At 40.7% G+C, this 15,886-nt stretch overlaps 2 protein-coding genes across 3 annotated transcripts in view; one reads left to right on the top strand and one right to left on the bottom strand.

The window, feature by feature from the left end:
- Nucleotides 1-3,968, bottom strand: part of piezo1 (piezo type mechanosensitive ion channel component 1 (Er blood group)) — a 99,673-nt gene extending 95,705 nt beyond the window's left edge. The window contains exon 1 of one of the 2 annotated variants that reach the window (XM_030441523.1): nucleotides 3,287-3,968. In XM_030441523.1, coding sequence (XP_030297383.1) covers nucleotides 3,287-3,350 — 64 coding nt within the window. In that variant the 5' untranslated portion in view covers nucleotides 3,351-3,968. The remainder of the gene's footprint in view (nucleotides 1-3,286) is intronic. The other variant, XM_030441522.1, reaches the window with a different exon arrangement.
- A 3,046-nt stretch (nucleotides 3,969-7,014) lies between these two features.
- cdt1 (chromatin licensing and DNA replication factor 1) lies at nucleotides 7,015-14,408 on the top strand. Its single transcript, XM_030441525.1, has 10 exons — nucleotides 7,015-7,583; nucleotides 7,862-7,990; nucleotides 9,815-10,116; nucleotides 10,226-10,420; nucleotides 10,860-11,005; nucleotides 11,527-11,627; nucleotides 12,148-12,336; nucleotides 13,199-13,354; nucleotides 13,484-13,685; nucleotides 13,840-14,408. The coding sequence occupies exons 1-10, from the start codon at nucleotides 7,143-7,145 to the stop codon at nucleotides 14,001-14,003; spliced, it is 2,025 nt and encodes a 674-aa protein (XP_030297385.1). The 5' UTR covers nucleotides 7,015-7,142; the 3' UTR covers nucleotides 14,004-14,408.
- Nucleotides 14,409-15,886: the final 1,478 nt, after the last annotated feature.

Genomic DNA, 15,886 nt, shown 5'->3' with positions numbered 1-15,886 from the left:
AGAGTTACAGTGCACCACAGCAGTCGCAATTGGCAGTCCCATGCCAGGCTTTCTGCAACGTTCATGGTGATGAAAGACCACACCAGGGCAATAAATAGGTTCACATATGCAGACAGAAGACAGAAGTCACTCTCTTTTAAGTCATTGTGCTGCTGAAGATGTTCTAATTTCTTTTTAATCCTGCATCCTTGTCTGTCAGAATCTGTGATAGGAAATGAAGCACAGATAGAGAGTTGGGTCCAATGATTATTGGCAAAATGTTTTACTGGTATAAATATTTCACTGCTTTACTCAATCGTGAGAAATAATTCTTTTTTTTTTATTTCAGACAAAATATTACATTAACAGTATTTTGTTTTTAAAGAACATATTGTGGATTAGTGGATTACTAATTTAATGCAAAACCTGGCTACGGCCCTAGCTGCCTCACAGACATTGAGTCTAAAGAGAGGTTTATACTTTAACTGGAAGGCTAGAACAACTGGAACATAAGTCCGAGTCAAAAGTTTGGACACACCTTCTAATACAATGGTTTTTCTTTCCAACAATTGTGGTGATTAGTGAAACTGTGTGAATCAAATGTTCTTTGTAGCATGGCCTCTTAACTTCTTCTGAGTGATTCTGGTTGGTAACAGCTGGTGCCTTTTCTGGGGCCATTTTAACAGGGCTTGTCTGATACACCCATTAGACTCAGGCCAATGTCAGGACAGCGGAATCACTCTCCATCCTCTGCAAAAGACTCATTCCTTCAGACTTCACCTCGACCCAGCATAGCACGGCCCGGTTGTGTCACCGCCACTATCAGGAAGAAAACACAAACTATCACCTGCTGCTGAGAGAAAACTAGTCAAGGTGGTCAAGGGTCAACCAAAACCCACCAAAAAGCAAGTCTGCAATGAATTAAAAGCAGCTAGAAGATAGGTGTCAGTGTCCACGGTCAAGTTTGTTTTACATCAACATAAGCTCAGAGGCTGCTGTGAAAAAGAAGACGAGGCACCTTAACATTGAAAAACCCTTCTGGAGGAAAAATCTGTTTTTTTATACACAATGAGCATCAATGTGTTTGGAGGTGAGAAGGTGATAAATTATGGGGGCTCTTTTGCTGACAGTGGGACTGCTGCTTTGAAGAAAGTAAATGGAATAATGAAGAAGGAGGATTATCTCCAAATTCTTCAGGAAAACATAAATCGTCAGTCGAAGATTGGGTCTTGGGTGCATTTGAGGTTCCAACAGGAACAATGAACCAAGGACACCATCAAAAGTGATAATGAATGCTGATCTGGCTAGAATTAGGGCTTTTGAATGGTCTTCAAAAGTCCTGACTTGAACCCATCAAGATCATGTGGATTGTGGCACATACACACATATATATATACATACATACATATAGAGACACATAATACATATATACATATATATATATACATACTAACATATATATTATATATATACATATATATATTACATACTACATATATATATAGTACATATATATATATACATACTACATATATGAGCGAGACAGAGAGAGACATACAGACAGATAGAGACATAGAGAGCGACAGTAACAGCACATAGAGAGACAGAGAGATAGAGATCAGACAGACATAGATGAGACATACTATAGATACATATAGATATATAATACATAACATATATATACATATATATATACATACATACATTACAGACATATATATATACATACATACATATACATACATACATATATATACATATATATATATATACATACATACATATATATACACATATATATATATACATACATACATATGTATAGATCTGTGTGTGTGTGTGTGTGTGTGTGTATATACATATATACACACACACACATACACACACACACACATATATATATAAATATTATATATATTTTAACGCATATGCAGAATGACCGTCCTTCCATCCATCCCATCCTTCTTCCTAAGAGGCCTTTGTGAAACTTTGTAGTACCTTACCTCCACCAGAGGTTGCAGCCAGGAATGTAAATATAGGTCATAAAAACCCGCTTTCACAGACGCCCTACATGAGGTTAGCCTGATTCCTGCATCTTAGAAACTGTTTGCACGATTGGCCACTATATTTATTAGAAGTAGATGATCATTGTTCTGGACAACAATCAGGTCAGATATTCAGCATCTTTCCATTTATCGGTGTTGGTAACATTGGTGTCTGATTGCTGATGATACAAATACATTAAAAAATTCAGTACTTGGTCCTGAATCAGCATAGTTTCTGTTTGTCATCACCACTGTGTGGTCTATGTGTCCCCAACACTATCTGATGCCATAAATAACAGTCGACTGGCACTGAATAATCTGAATTTGAAAAATGACCAGTTGTTAAATTCATCTAATACATGGAGTGGTGTGAAAGAATAAAGTATCAGAAAATAGAAATACTGAAGCAAAGCAACTCCAAATTGTACATAAGTATAACATTTAAGTACATTTTAGTTACTCAGAAACTTTTTTTTAGAAACTTAAGAGGAGCTAAATTATCGACCTTACTGGCATGTCGCCTTTATCTTCTCAAATGAAATGTCTGTCAGTGTGGCTGCACCTTAAATCCTGTGTTCTGGCTAATCTGCATGACAGGATTTACACAAAACACCATCCTCATTTCGTTTGTCCTAATCTCTGTTTACATCAGCATTCAGATAGAGCAGTGCACGTTTACATGCGCCAACGGTTCAACTGTCTAAACTGGCACAAGCTGTCCTTAACTGAACCTTCCCTATACGTCCTGTAACATATCAGTCAGGTAAGGATTCCAATGCACACTTATAAACTATACACTAAACCAGTGTGGAGTCACCCTTGCTTCGGCTAACATTCCAGCTACAGAGCAGAGACCTGTTGAAGAGTCCATGTCAATTTTTCACAACAGCGTTACACCACGGGAGGCGACACCCATTCTGTACACTACTGAGGTTTTCCACTGAGAACTTCGCTTTAAAGTTCACCATGTGCCTTCGCTAGCAGCGCAGACACACACCCTGAGTATCATCTGCAGTTGTCTCGACTCGACTCGTCTCGACTCATCGCCGTAATCGGGGGGAAACACCGCTGGAAAACTGTTCAAATCTTTGCGAAGTGTTCACAGTTTTCCCTTCGGCTGCTTCAGCGGTTAACCACCCAGCACGTCTCGAGCTCAGGGGCTCAAGTCATCGCTACATGGAGGCAGCACATCTGTGGTTCTGTCAAACGACTTGTTCACTGTTATAATGACACATGTTCGAGAGAAAGTGTTACTTAGTTACCTGTTAACAGCGCAGTGGGGAGCAGGAAACAGTAGAAGAGCCAGACAAGCACCTGAAGATCCATTTCAGCGGGTCAGCACTCACTCGGCGATAATCAACAGGGATATCAATAACTATGATTGATCCAGGCAGACACGCCGCTCCGCCAAGTCAAACGGCTCCATCCGGGTTGGCTCAATAAATGTGACAAAGGAACGAACGGACGATTATCCCGATACTCGCTCATGATCTCCCATCAAAAAAGACAAAAGAAACTCTTAAAAGAAAGTTTTCACGTCTTGTCAAAAGCTTCTGTGGTGCTCTCCCGTTGTGTTACGGCTCAGTTGAGTACGCAGCGGCAGAGCGACTCGCTTCAGTGAAGAAAAGTTCTGTTGCATGTGTTCCTTCGGAGGGGCCCAGCCTGAAGTACAGTGTTGTAGGTGGAAAATGTGATTCACAGGCAAGTCAGTCTGAAGGGCGTTCATAGAGGAGCTATTCACCAGTGAGCTGCCGCTGCCGCTGTTCACCTCCCTGCTGCAAATACATTCAACTTCCAGAGCAGCCAGCACCGCAGCCCGTCTGCGCTGCACTGCTTTACTGCTTGTGTTGAGCGTCAGAAACCGTCAGGAGGGAAGTACAAGGGAAAATAATTACACAGGCCTATTCGTGGAACTGTGCCGGCGTCTGATACTAAATGTTTTGCGTGTTTATACATTGGCATTTCTGACAGGACGACGTCAATCAATCCTGGCTCTGGAAAAAGGTCTCGCGTGTTCTAACCGAATGCGATGACACTGTTGTGTCAGTGGCGTCCCCTAGCGTACAAACACACACTGTGGACACATGGGACAGTGAAGGCAAGTGACTGCGTGAAGAGTAGCCCTGGTCAAGTGGCTTCTCTCAGGCGTGACCTCTCATGATGAAGGCATTTGCCTTAAAGCATATTGTCATACAGGTCACAATACAATTAACCACATACTCATTTCCCCTTTATTACCTCCCCCAAGGAGGTTATGTTTCCTTAGCTGTGTCTGATTGTTGGTTTTTGGTTGGATTGTCAACAGGACAACACAAAAATGATTTGAACACTGAATGATTTGAACAGTGGATGATTTTCACGAAACTTGGCTGGAGGATGGTCTCGGCCTAGAATAGACTCCATTATCTCTTGTTGCAGATTTGGATTAAGGAATAGATCCATGTTTTTTCCCCTCTCTTTCATTAACAGTGTGAGATAAGCCGTTTTTCATAATTTAGTTTATTTCTCAGGTAATAATGTCTGGATCTTGATGAAGAGAAATCAGATGTATATGTATGGGGCTATTATCAATTAGTGAGTACAGTTTGATGGGGATCCTAAAAAAGTTTACCAAGGTAACTGCTGCTAACTGCTGCTACAGTTAGCAGCAGTTACCTCGGTGACCTTTACTTATGGATTTAATTATAGAGAGAGAAAAACATCCTTGGTGGCCCAAAGACTCCACTTTAGATTGTTCTTGGGACCCTTTGAGGGTCTTAAAGTTAAACAGTTCACCCAAAAAATAGAAATTCAGTCAATATCTACTCACCCCTTACTATTGAAAAGTCAGTGAATGTTTTGTGGTCCACAAAACATTTCTTGAGCTTCACAGCAGAACGCCATTGCAGCATTTTGCTAAACAACCAAAGTAATATGGACTTGTTTTGAAACATAAAAAAGAAGTTAGATAAAACAAATCAACAGTTTGACCAACTTAATCCAAGTCTCCAGAAGCCCAGCGTTCCATAATTGATTTAAAAAGATGTTATTCATATCCTGAAAGCACGGTCAAGCTGGTGTACCCTTAAGATGGGGTGTGCGCTAATGCTTTTATCTTAGCTGCCAGGTGAAAAATTACAGCTTTTTTAAGGGTGTTAATGAAAATCAATGTGGAGGTGACAGTGAAAATGAAACCAAATCTTCTGGAGACTTGCATTATGTTGAACAATCCATTTTATATTGTTATTTTTTTCAGATTGCTGTTGTTTTTGTTTTTCTTTACATTTTAAAAGAAGGCCCCATGGTTGTTGAGGAGTATGCTGCAACATTGTTTGTCTGTGAAGCTCCAGAAATGTTTTGTGGACCACAAAACTACTCCTGACGTTTTCTTTGGCATAAGGGTGAGTAGATAATGACTGAATATTCATTTATTTTAGTCTTTTATATTAATGTAAATGTGTATGGAGTAGGTTAGTACCAGTGAGCAGTAAAGACACTGCTGCTATCCCATATTTTTGATCCCTAGAGGACAGTACTTATAGCACAAAGAGTGTGATTTAAGGACCTCGGGTTTTGGTGAAAGAGGTATGTGCATAGATTAAGAGATGATTAAGAGAGAATACTCAAAAAATAAAGTAGTCATTAGAATGGGGATATTGTTTTGTAAATGATTGTTTGGGGTGATCCAGTTAGGTTAAAATGGCTGTGGATCAAAGTACTGAAAGTTATGGTTGGGGTATCACTATCCTTTATTCTTTTGTCATTTTTTTATCGAAGGTAAAAACTACAATGTAAAATAACTCAACATTTCTTTTCAAACAATTCAAGATACTTTCGACATGTGTACGCATGTAACCAAGCACACACAGTAAAACAATTCACAGTGGTGTGAGGAAATGAACAGGGCAAATAGTAAAGATAATAACTTTTGGACAGCTTGTTTTCAATGCAAATACCTGTAGCTGCTGTGTGTCCATGAAAATGATCATGAGAAGTGAAGAAATTATTAAAAATGTATTCTGACAAAAAATTCCGAATCTTTTGAGCCATTCAGTCTCAACCTGGAGTAAGACATAATTATTTTTCTTTAACAAAATAAATATATAAGGAGTCAGTATTTGGACATTCAATAGAGGCTGATGGAGCCAGCTGTAGACATGGAAACTTTTTAATGTCAGTCTGCAGAAGGTAATCCATGTTTTCATCTCCTCAACTCTGGATGACTGCAATGCTTAGCTAGGAAGAGTCAACTCTCTCTTTCATGTCTCCAGATTAAATCATGGCACCTTAGATTTTAAGGGTTTGCGCCACCAAATCAGATGATGACGCATCTTGTGTTTACAGACCTTCTCAGGTGTGTATTTCAAACTGTCAACAGAGCAGAAATAGAGGAAGACAACAGAAATGCCCATAGGCTAAAGATTGAGCATTGAAAATCTTAATGCAGAGCAATGCTTAACAGAGGAATGTAGAAATAGAAATTAAACACAGTCATGACAATAAACCAATTCAACTGTAAAGATAGTGCAAATATGAATTACTTTAGCTTTTTTTGTTTTGTGATAAAGAATTCTTTCACATAGCTAATTGTTTGATCACCTCCATATAAAAGGAATTCAACTTTTATTTTTGTGAATTCGTGACTGTTTAATTTTGCCTGGTGTGTTTTACTTTGTCTTAATCTTGGCTTTGTGTTTAGGGCGAGAAACCGTCAGAAGGGAAGTCCAAGGAAAAATGATCACACAGGCTTATAAATATAAGCCAAATATAAGGATAAGTCAGTGTCACATAAACACGTGTGAAAAAAAGATGATCAATTAAATAAAATAATTAATCAAACTAACAACGGGGCAGATAGTTAACTGGTATTCTCTCCAATCCATAACAATGTACGCACAACAAAGAACATGGGTTCTTTCTTCTCAAGTGTGTGACTTTAAATCTCATCAGAACAGAGTGGCCCTCCTCCGTTATTTGTTCTATGACGTGCTCACGGGGGGCGTGGCTTTCGTGGATGCGCGCGAAAGTTCTATTCTTCTTCCTGTTGATATATCTCGCTTCACCGAGTTCAGTGTATGGCAGACCCGTGCAGTCTTTGACATAGTCGTCCTTGTGTCCACCTCACGTATTATCGGCAGCATGTCTCAGGCTCGAGTTACTGATTTCTTCGCGCAGAGAAAGAAAGGCATTGCCGGTCCAGTGAAACCAGCCAAGCAGCGAGGCAGCGCTGTGGTCGGCCGTGGATCAACTGCGATCACCGCCGCCGGCACACGGTCGAGATCCTCTAAAAACCTGTGTTCGAACTCCGTCCATGAAGAGTTTGTCAGTGTTATCGACGAGGCAGTGGGACTACAGGAGGAAGAGGTTGTGAAAGATGTCCCCTCCTGTCCCCGGACTCCAAAGCGGAGCTCGGTTACAGAGTTTGACCTCGGAGCAGGCGTGTTTTCAGCCACCGCCGACCACAGCACGGCCAAGAAGAGACGGCAAGCGGAGGCCGTCAGGGCTAAAGCTAATGTCCCGGAGAAACCACCGAGGAGGAAGGCCAGGAAGAAGCTGGTCCTCCCTCAAGACACACCGCATGTAAGTTCAGTGTTGTGACCGGTTCTGACATCAGGCAGCACCTCACACACTTTTTAAAAGGCTTGCCTTAATGTATTGTCGCCTGATATCAAATGTGTCAACATTTATTACCTAAGCAAAGATGGCTGCCAGAAAACAGTTGCACATATTTGGTTGTCAGCCTGCGAAACTTGGATGAAATGATTTCATATACTGCCACAGACGTGGCAGTGTTTAACACTCATGTCAATGGAGACGGGGCTAAATCTGTATGCTTGCCGTGTAACTGTTCTCTCCAGGCTGAAGTCCAGGCACGACCCAGCGAGGTGACCCAGCAGGCCGCAGCTCCAACCTCTCCGGTCTCTAAACACAAGACCAGCAGCTCTCCACTGAGGGGTCAGCTCACCGGCAAGATCCCTGAAGGACAGGTATGTCTTCTGTTGCAGATGCCAATATAATGTGGCGTAAATTTTTTACACACACACGCTTTTTGCAAGGATGCTTCAAATATGGTTATCAAAACACATCTGACAAAGATTTTTTTAATGGCAAGATATTCTACACTTTACATTTTTATGGTCTAAAAAGACATCACCGCACAAGCTATATTGTACTGTAGGTATTTACAAGGGCTGCCAATTGCTTAAAATATTGAATCGTGATCAATTGCATGAAACTCGGTTAACCGACAATTTTTCTCAAATTATTTGCAATTTCTTTTTAGTCGCCATTATGCCCTCAAAGGTATACTCAATAAATGCTGAAAGATACTATGGCAAACTCAAGCCCAACCAGCAACGATAGGTGGGCATGCTGACCTTAATGTAACATTCCTTTAGGAATACTGAGAAAAAGAGTTGTCCAGGCGTCTCCATTGAAAACTATCCAGTGTGTTAATAAAACATTTTGACTGTTTCACATAACAAAAATAATTGTGCCAGTTAATGTGTGAAAGAAAATACCATTATTAAGAAAAATGAGTCGATACTGTTTTTGAAGGCTTTTACCGTATTGTGCCAAATCTAAAAACATGACTTGCGCAACCAAGGTATATGCATTAATACTACCATGTTTTGTTTTGTTTAAATCAATGACCGGTCCAATTCATATTAATAAATGAAAAGAATAATTTTTCAATTATATCTACAGTATAGCCTAAACAGCACTGGAATTTATATCAGTGCATAAACTGTAATCAGAGACATGCATGATGCACATGATATACTGTGGTTATATTATGTGACTAAGAGAGGTTGACAGTGTTGAGTTAATCACTTTTGCAGGTTAAATTCTCGGTACATAAAGCCCTTGGCTAGCTGTAATTTGAAGGAGGTTAATGTCGAAGGGAGAGTAAAGTGCAAGGAAACCAACAAGCTATATTTGTAAAGACGTACAGTTACCATAACAATGTTATGGATAATCTTGCTGAACAAAACATGTAAATATCATAAACTACAGTTTGCCACAGAGATTATTATCATCAATTTTCCATAATCCAATAGGAAAATCCCATATGCTTTTTGACTAAGGAACCGGGGCGGCGCCAATTTCCGGGTTAGCCCACAAATATTGCAACACCACTCTTAAGTCCAGCAGTGACAGCAGCAGCTCTGCTGTTACTCTGGGGGTCCATTGTTATATATGACGATAAGCAGAAGCAGTGTTTTCCTCACCACAGAGTTAAATGGGTTGCATGCTGCCTTGGTTGTGTGTTAGGCTGTAAGCGGTTATCGGCAAGTCTTGTTTGGTTGACCGCTGCTCAGCTCCATTGGCATTACGTCATATGTCTCATGACGGCATCAAACGTAATCACCAACATGTGGCCTATTTCACGTTTGTCTCACAAAGTAATTTAAATTAAAAAAAAAAACCTAAAAAAAACACTTACAACCGCTGCCTTGTTTGAAGATGATCTAACTGTGGCATGTCTGCACACTGTAAATGGTACAGGGGGCATCAACATAATGCTACCAATGAACACCCTGAACATTGTTTTTTTTTTTTACACTCAAGAACTGATTTTGAATCGTGGGGAGAGTCTCTATTCTTATGCTTTTTCTTTTTTTTTCTTCTCTTTGTTATAATTAAGCCACCCCTAACTCAATTATTTTTTGTTGGATATGTTTGTTGGTTTGGCTCTGTACATTAGTTGACAATTAGATTAGTTGACAACAATAAATTATAGAATATTGTGACACTTATCCTTACTTGAGTCTTGAATTCATCAGCATGATAACCCCCCTTTCTTTCAGGCCCCGTCTAAAGTGGACATTGCAGCCCTCAAGTCTCGCCTTCAGAGGATCAAGAAACGTGAAGAGGAACTAGTCAGCGCTAAAGCCTCATCTTCAGTTTACTCATCGTCCTCTCCTGCTGATGCAGCGCCCCACAGTCCTCCCCGTCATGTCCCCACAACTGCCGTCGCCGCCACCTCTGATGCTGAGGCCTTCAAACGGACTGTGGCACGAGCCAAAGAGCTTGCTACTAAAGCTCAGAGGAGGAATGAGGAGAGGGAGGCAGAGGAGAGCAAGAGTAGTGAAACACAGACTCAGGACAGGTGAGTTTATCAGTCAATACTGTGCAGGCGGTACACTATGTTTTCAGTACCTTTTTAAGTCCTGCTAAAATCAGAAGCTAAACAGTTTTCCCCTTCTCCTCTCCCTCAGTACTGAGCAGCCAGCATACCAGCGGTACCACACCCTTGCCCAGGCGGCCCCCCCTGGCCTCTCTCTGCCATACCATTACAAGGTGCTGGCTGAGATGTTCAGGAGTATGGACACGGTGGTAGCAATGCTGTATAACCGCTGTGAGACGGCAACCTTTGCCAAGATCAAACGGGGAGTTCAGGACATGATGCACAAGTAAGTGGAAGGACGGAGAGTTGTAGTGGCTGTGCTTTTCAGATTTAAATAAGAATGAGAGATTACACGTTGGTCATGTTAAGTTACAGTCAGTGAAGTCTCTGTGTGGGTCACAATACGTTGGTGTTCAGTGGCATTTTGATTCCTGGCAAAGTTGCAAAGAAGTACACTAAGAAATGTGTTTTCACTGACCCATTTTTTTTTTTTAAGGAAAACAGTTTGTAAGTGTTGCTATGAGTAAAATCCACACTGATAAAGCATTTCATGTGACTTTTTTTTTTTAAAATTCGGACATGTTGGGACTGATCGCTTTCAACTGTAAAAGCAACAAACTGTCTACATTTTCAGTAAACTTTTCAGAAGATTGTATGACATCCTGGACGTTGAAACTGTCAGGCTGCAGAAGTGAATGTTTGCATCTCTTTTATCCACTTTGCAGGAGGTTTGAGGAGAGCCACATCAGTCAGATAAAGACAGTGTTTCCTGAAGCTTACACATTCAGACAGGAGAAGAACATCCCAACCTTCAACAGCAGCATTAAGAGGGGCAGCTACCAGCTTACTGTGGAGCCTGTCATTCTCTCAGGTTAATCAACAAAACTTCTTGGAGAACTTTCTGTCTTGATTTGATTGCATGTTTGACTTTACAGCTATTAAGTGGCCACGAGAGCTTGCAGTAGCTCCATCCAAGAACTGATTTCTGCTTTACTCCCACTGAATATGAGCCAACTATTATTTTTTTAAGGAATCTGCTTTAAGCTGCACTGAGACCAGTAGGGAGTCAGACACAGAAATGGCATAGAGCATCTGGTAATTTGATTTTTTTTTTTTTTTTTTTTTTTTTTTTTTTTTAAGTCACCCTGTTCAGACTTCTCATTGTACTTCATGCAAAAAAAGATAGCATTTTAGCCAACGTAGATAGTAAAAGCTCGAAGCTCAAAGAAGAATTTAAGAAAGTCTGAGAAATTCAACAAAATAAAGCTGTCACAATGCTTTTGTTCTAGAACTGGATGGTGGAACAGAACTTAATTGCAGACGTGATGTTTTAGACATGCCTTCTTGTGTTCTTTAATTAATTTTGTGAATGTGTGTGTTTTACCTCCTTAGACCAGAATGAAGCCCGTCTCATCCTGTCAGCCTCTCATCTCGTGGAGAGAAGACGCACTTTCCACCTGAAACTGCTCTGCATTGTCAAACAGCACCACAAGGTTAGTGTCTGCTTAAGGTAGCCTTCATTTGGTTTTGTCACAAGTTACCAAATCTTTTTGAAGTTGAGCCTTTACTTTTGTAACGTATGTGCTATGTAACAGGTGTTTAAATAAATGTGTATATATTTATTATAAAATGTATACACTCCAATCAGTTAGCAGTCATGCTGCCTGTAAAGTAATGTGCGTGTGCAATTCTCACAGAGGCAAGTTGTTCAGATAAAAGCTTAAACGGCGCGTTCGGTACAGTGTGAAAAGGGATGCTGCAGCAATGCACTATATAAGAAGAATAACGTTTTTTGAAAATTAAAGTATGTAAACCTATTCTACTTGGACCCCCAAATAAAAGTATTTATCTGACATTGTTCATAATATGACCTCTTGGATCGAACCAGGTTTGGTATTTGCTTTAAGAACAGGACTGAAGAGGTCTGCCTCCATTGGCACATTGAGATTTCATTTTGGTGACTAATAGAAGGGTTATGATCAGCTAGTGTTTCAACCATCTCTCTGTCTGCAGGTCTTCCTGTCCTCGTTAGTTCCTCCCATGTCTGTTCCAGAAGAAAAACTGACCCGCTGGCACCCTCGCTTTAATGTGGATACTGTGCCCGCTGTCCAGACTAGCTCTCTGCCTCAGCCTCCTCACACTGAGAAACTGGCCACAGCTCAGGAGGTGCTGGACAAGGCCCGTTCAATCATCACACCCAAGGTACTGTATCAGAGTTAAAGTGGTTACTTGTCAGCTGCTCTGAATTGGTCAAACGTCTCTCTCTGTGTTGGTACAATTGACTATAAATAGGTGGGCAGAGCCACCATGGTTTCAGCAAAGTGGATGGCACCAGCTGTCGCCATCTTATAGGCATCCAACCCTGCCCAGCCCAGTTGACTTTCAGAGTTGCGAAACATACATTTTGTCCTGAAATTGGTACTTTTACCTCTTACTGTCAGTATATTTTGATGCTAATGCTCAGGACTGTTATGTACAGTAAAAATATTTCTATGATTGTACTATTGCTTTTGAAAAAGTGCATCAAAACATGCTAGTTGATCAACAACTTGCTTATCAGGTAAGAGAATAACTGAAAGCAATTTATGGTTAAAGTAGTCCAACTAACATCTGATTATAGTAAAGTTGCAATGACTGCAGGGAAGACGGCTCCTGTCTACCTGTTACTCAAAGTGACCCCTCCCCTAATTAAGATTTAGCCCTAATGAAATTTAAACAGTTGAGTTAAAAAGATTCACCCACTGCAGTGGTCAGTAAGGGATACATTTAGTATAGAGGCCAAAACCACTTTTTGTACCAGGCTGTTAGACATGTTTAATTTCTGCTGTAAAGTTTTACCATGGGCTCTGATGGGGATTAACTCTTTTCTGAGGCCAGCCTCAAGTGATGCACTTGGTCGCTACCCGTTTGTTATGTATTTTGGATAAATAATGTACAGTCAATGTTTCATAAAACCATGTTTTAATTGATAGACCAGTGCTCGGTATACGGGATTGTTATACTGAAACAATGCATTTGTAAGTACTAAGTCTGGTGGTATTGTTCTGTCGTCCTGTGTTCTCAGATGGAGAAGGCTCTGGTTTCTCTGGTTCTGAAGAATGAAGATAAAGTTGCAGAGAGTACAGGGCAAACATCTCCACCGGACTTCACAGTTCCCCAAAAACCAGCTGCTCCGGTACCAACTGCCCTGAAAGGGGTGTCCCAGTCCCTGCTGGACCGGGTACGTACACAGGGAGTAGGGAGGGGGGGGATTTGAGTCTTCTTAAGGGGTGTATTGGTCTTGCTGAATTGGCCATTGGAAAACCATGTTACTGATCATGTCGTTTTGGCTGGTTTGTTGCGGTTTCAGATCAGGGCAAAGGAAGCCCAGAAGCTCCAGGCAGCCATGATCCGAAACCCCGCCCAGGAGGACCGCCTGCTGATGATGTCACGGCTCCCAGAGCTGGCCAGAATTCTCCGCAATGTTTTTGTTGCAGAGAAGAAACCAGCTTTAATCATGGAGGTGGTCTGTAATAGGATGGTGGCCAGCTACAGATCTGCTCTCTGCACAGGTTGGTTCAAACAGGACACAGCAGCCACACAATGTTTCTATATTATTTTATATATAAAACATGTTATTTTGTTAAGAAACATGTTGCTGTCTTATTGATATTGTTCAGAAAATAACAGTTGTCTCATTTGGTTTTCTTCCTCACTTATGAACAGGGGAAATGGAGAAGCATATTCGTCTACTGGCAGAAGTGGCTGCTGATTGGCTGAGTATTCATCCGATCAGGAAGGACTTCTACTTAAAGTTGAACAAGAACACAGAGCTCAGCGTTGTTGTGGACAAACTGAACAGCAGACTAAGAGAAGAGGAGAGAATCTGAGAGACGTCATGATTGATGGATGTGGACTTTCCCTGGCTGTCGTTGGCTGAACTGCCAGCACGCTGCTGCTATAGCACAGAGGCCAGCTGCTTATGAGTGCCATGTTTTTAGACCATTTCACTGGTTTGTTGGCAGCAGATGTGTAGGCCTGTGCTTTGTGGTGCGTCCTGTGTCTGTGAAGATAATCACAGACTGATCCAGGCACAGGCACTCTCCCAAAATCCTGCAGCCACATGGGATTTTAATGACACTCTTGTTGGTGTTTTTTTGTTTTTTTTCTTCTACCATTTGCGTGTACAGGTCTGCCTCCAGTCTTTTAGGGGTCAGCTTTCTACAGTGTAGAACTGATGTTTACATTTTTAAAAGGGTTGATAATGTTTAAGAAATACAATCATTTGTCAGAGACTTGTTGTCTTTTTTTTCTACAAGTACCATTTATTAAATATAAAAACTGAAAAAATGGTAATTAACTGAGAGTTTGGGGAAGTGACTTCTGTGATGATCAAACAAAATAAAGGAAGGGAATGTGGTCGAAAGGTGGGGAAATGTTTTGATCACCACAATATGGAGGTTACTAGAATTTGTGGTACTCTCGGCATGTAAAAAAAATAATCAGTCCCATTTTCACAAGGAATGAAAGTGCACATGGGTCAGGTGTCCCGTTGAGGCTTTCCAACAGCAGTACTTATTGAGAACTGGCTGCCATGTGTTGGTAGCAGTTTGGTATTAAAAACAGCCAAGTAGCCAAAGTTCAAAAGAGGAAAACTTGTTTATTTGACTCCTTTAGACAATAAATTGGACGGTTGTTATCGCCTAGGTCATAGATATGGTCCTGATACTCAGCCCTAGATGTGTGTTAAAAGATTACTACATTTATACTGCATAGATCTGGTGGAGGGATTTCACTAGACATTCAGCAGGGCTTGATGGAGTGCGGGCATCATGTTTGTTAAAGATGCACAGAATGTTTTAAATTGGATGAGTTCAAATTCTGTGACCCAAAAGTTAGCAATTAGTAGTGTTTGCCCCATGTATAAAGATCAGGGGCTGTATTCCTAAAGATTCTTAGTGCAAAGAGTTGCTCCTAGTGGCTAAATTCTAAGAAAATTCTTAGAATCATGATGTTTTCTTAGAATTTCCCCTAAAAGTGAAGATTAGATCCTAGTAAAGATAAAAGCTATTCCTTAAGAGAGCTCCTAAGGTGAGATCTGTTAAGAGCAGGGAAGAGGACTTTAAGTGGCTTAGGAGTTCCCTAAGCAGGGGACAAAAAGGCGGACGGAAGAGGCAGGAGAGACATTCTCCAAACACTGGATGACAGTGAATTAATGAAACGCTACAGATTGGATCGTGCAGGAATCATGTTTGTGGTTGATCTTATTAGAGACGCACTTACTTCTCCAACCCAACGCCACAATGCAATACCACCCGAAATGAAAGTCATCACAACACTGCTTCTTATAGGCTGGTCAGCAACCAGACGTTGATGAAAGCTGAGCCATTTTACCCTCGTTAATACCAAATTGAGTTGAAATGTTGAAAGCTGAAAGTGCAAAAATTACCAGCATGGCAATTAATATAAGCAAATAAATATAACTATCACTATGTGAATACTGTGCAAGTGGGCCTAAGTTTTCACACATTTTGTAGGATAATTTTAAAGTATAGCTTACTATTCATTTAACAGATATTTTCTTTTATGTGAAATATGATTTACAATTACACAGTCTTCATAAGATTAGATTCTATGATTAAGATTATCGATTTGAGGGTCCATCCTTTGCCCATTATCACCAAAAGTATGCTTTTTATCTAGCTTTTAGGATCAACCAATCACAGCTTTTGAAATGATGACTCATACCTAGCAACGGGGTCAACCACACCTC

Source organism: Sparus aurata, chromosome 15 (genome assembly GCF_900880675.1).
Source record: "Sparus aurata chromosome 15, fSpaAur1.1, whole genome shotgun sequence".
NCBI lineage: Eukaryota > Metazoa > Chordata > Actinopteri > Spariformes > Sparidae > Sparus > Sparus aurata.
The sequence above is the reverse complement of the archived record's forward strand: the minus strand, read 5'-3'. Positions and strand labels throughout refer to the sequence as shown.

What these genes read in the sequence shown, in the direction of transcription:
- cdt1 (XM_030441525.1), top strand. Translation starts at nt 7,143, where the DNA reads ATGTCTCAGGCTCGAGTTACTGATTTCTTCGCGCAGAGAAAGAAAGGC. An exon ending in TCCCTCAAGACACACCGCAT is followed by an intron (nt 7,584 to 7,861) that starts GTAAGTTCAGTG and finishes TGTTCTCTCCAG; the next exon opens with GCTGAAGTCCAGGCACGACC. An exon ending in GTTCAATCATCACACCCAAG is followed by an intron (nt 12,337 to 13,198) that starts GTACTGTATCAG and finishes CTGTGTTCTCAG; the next exon opens with ATGGAGAAGGCTCTGGTTTC.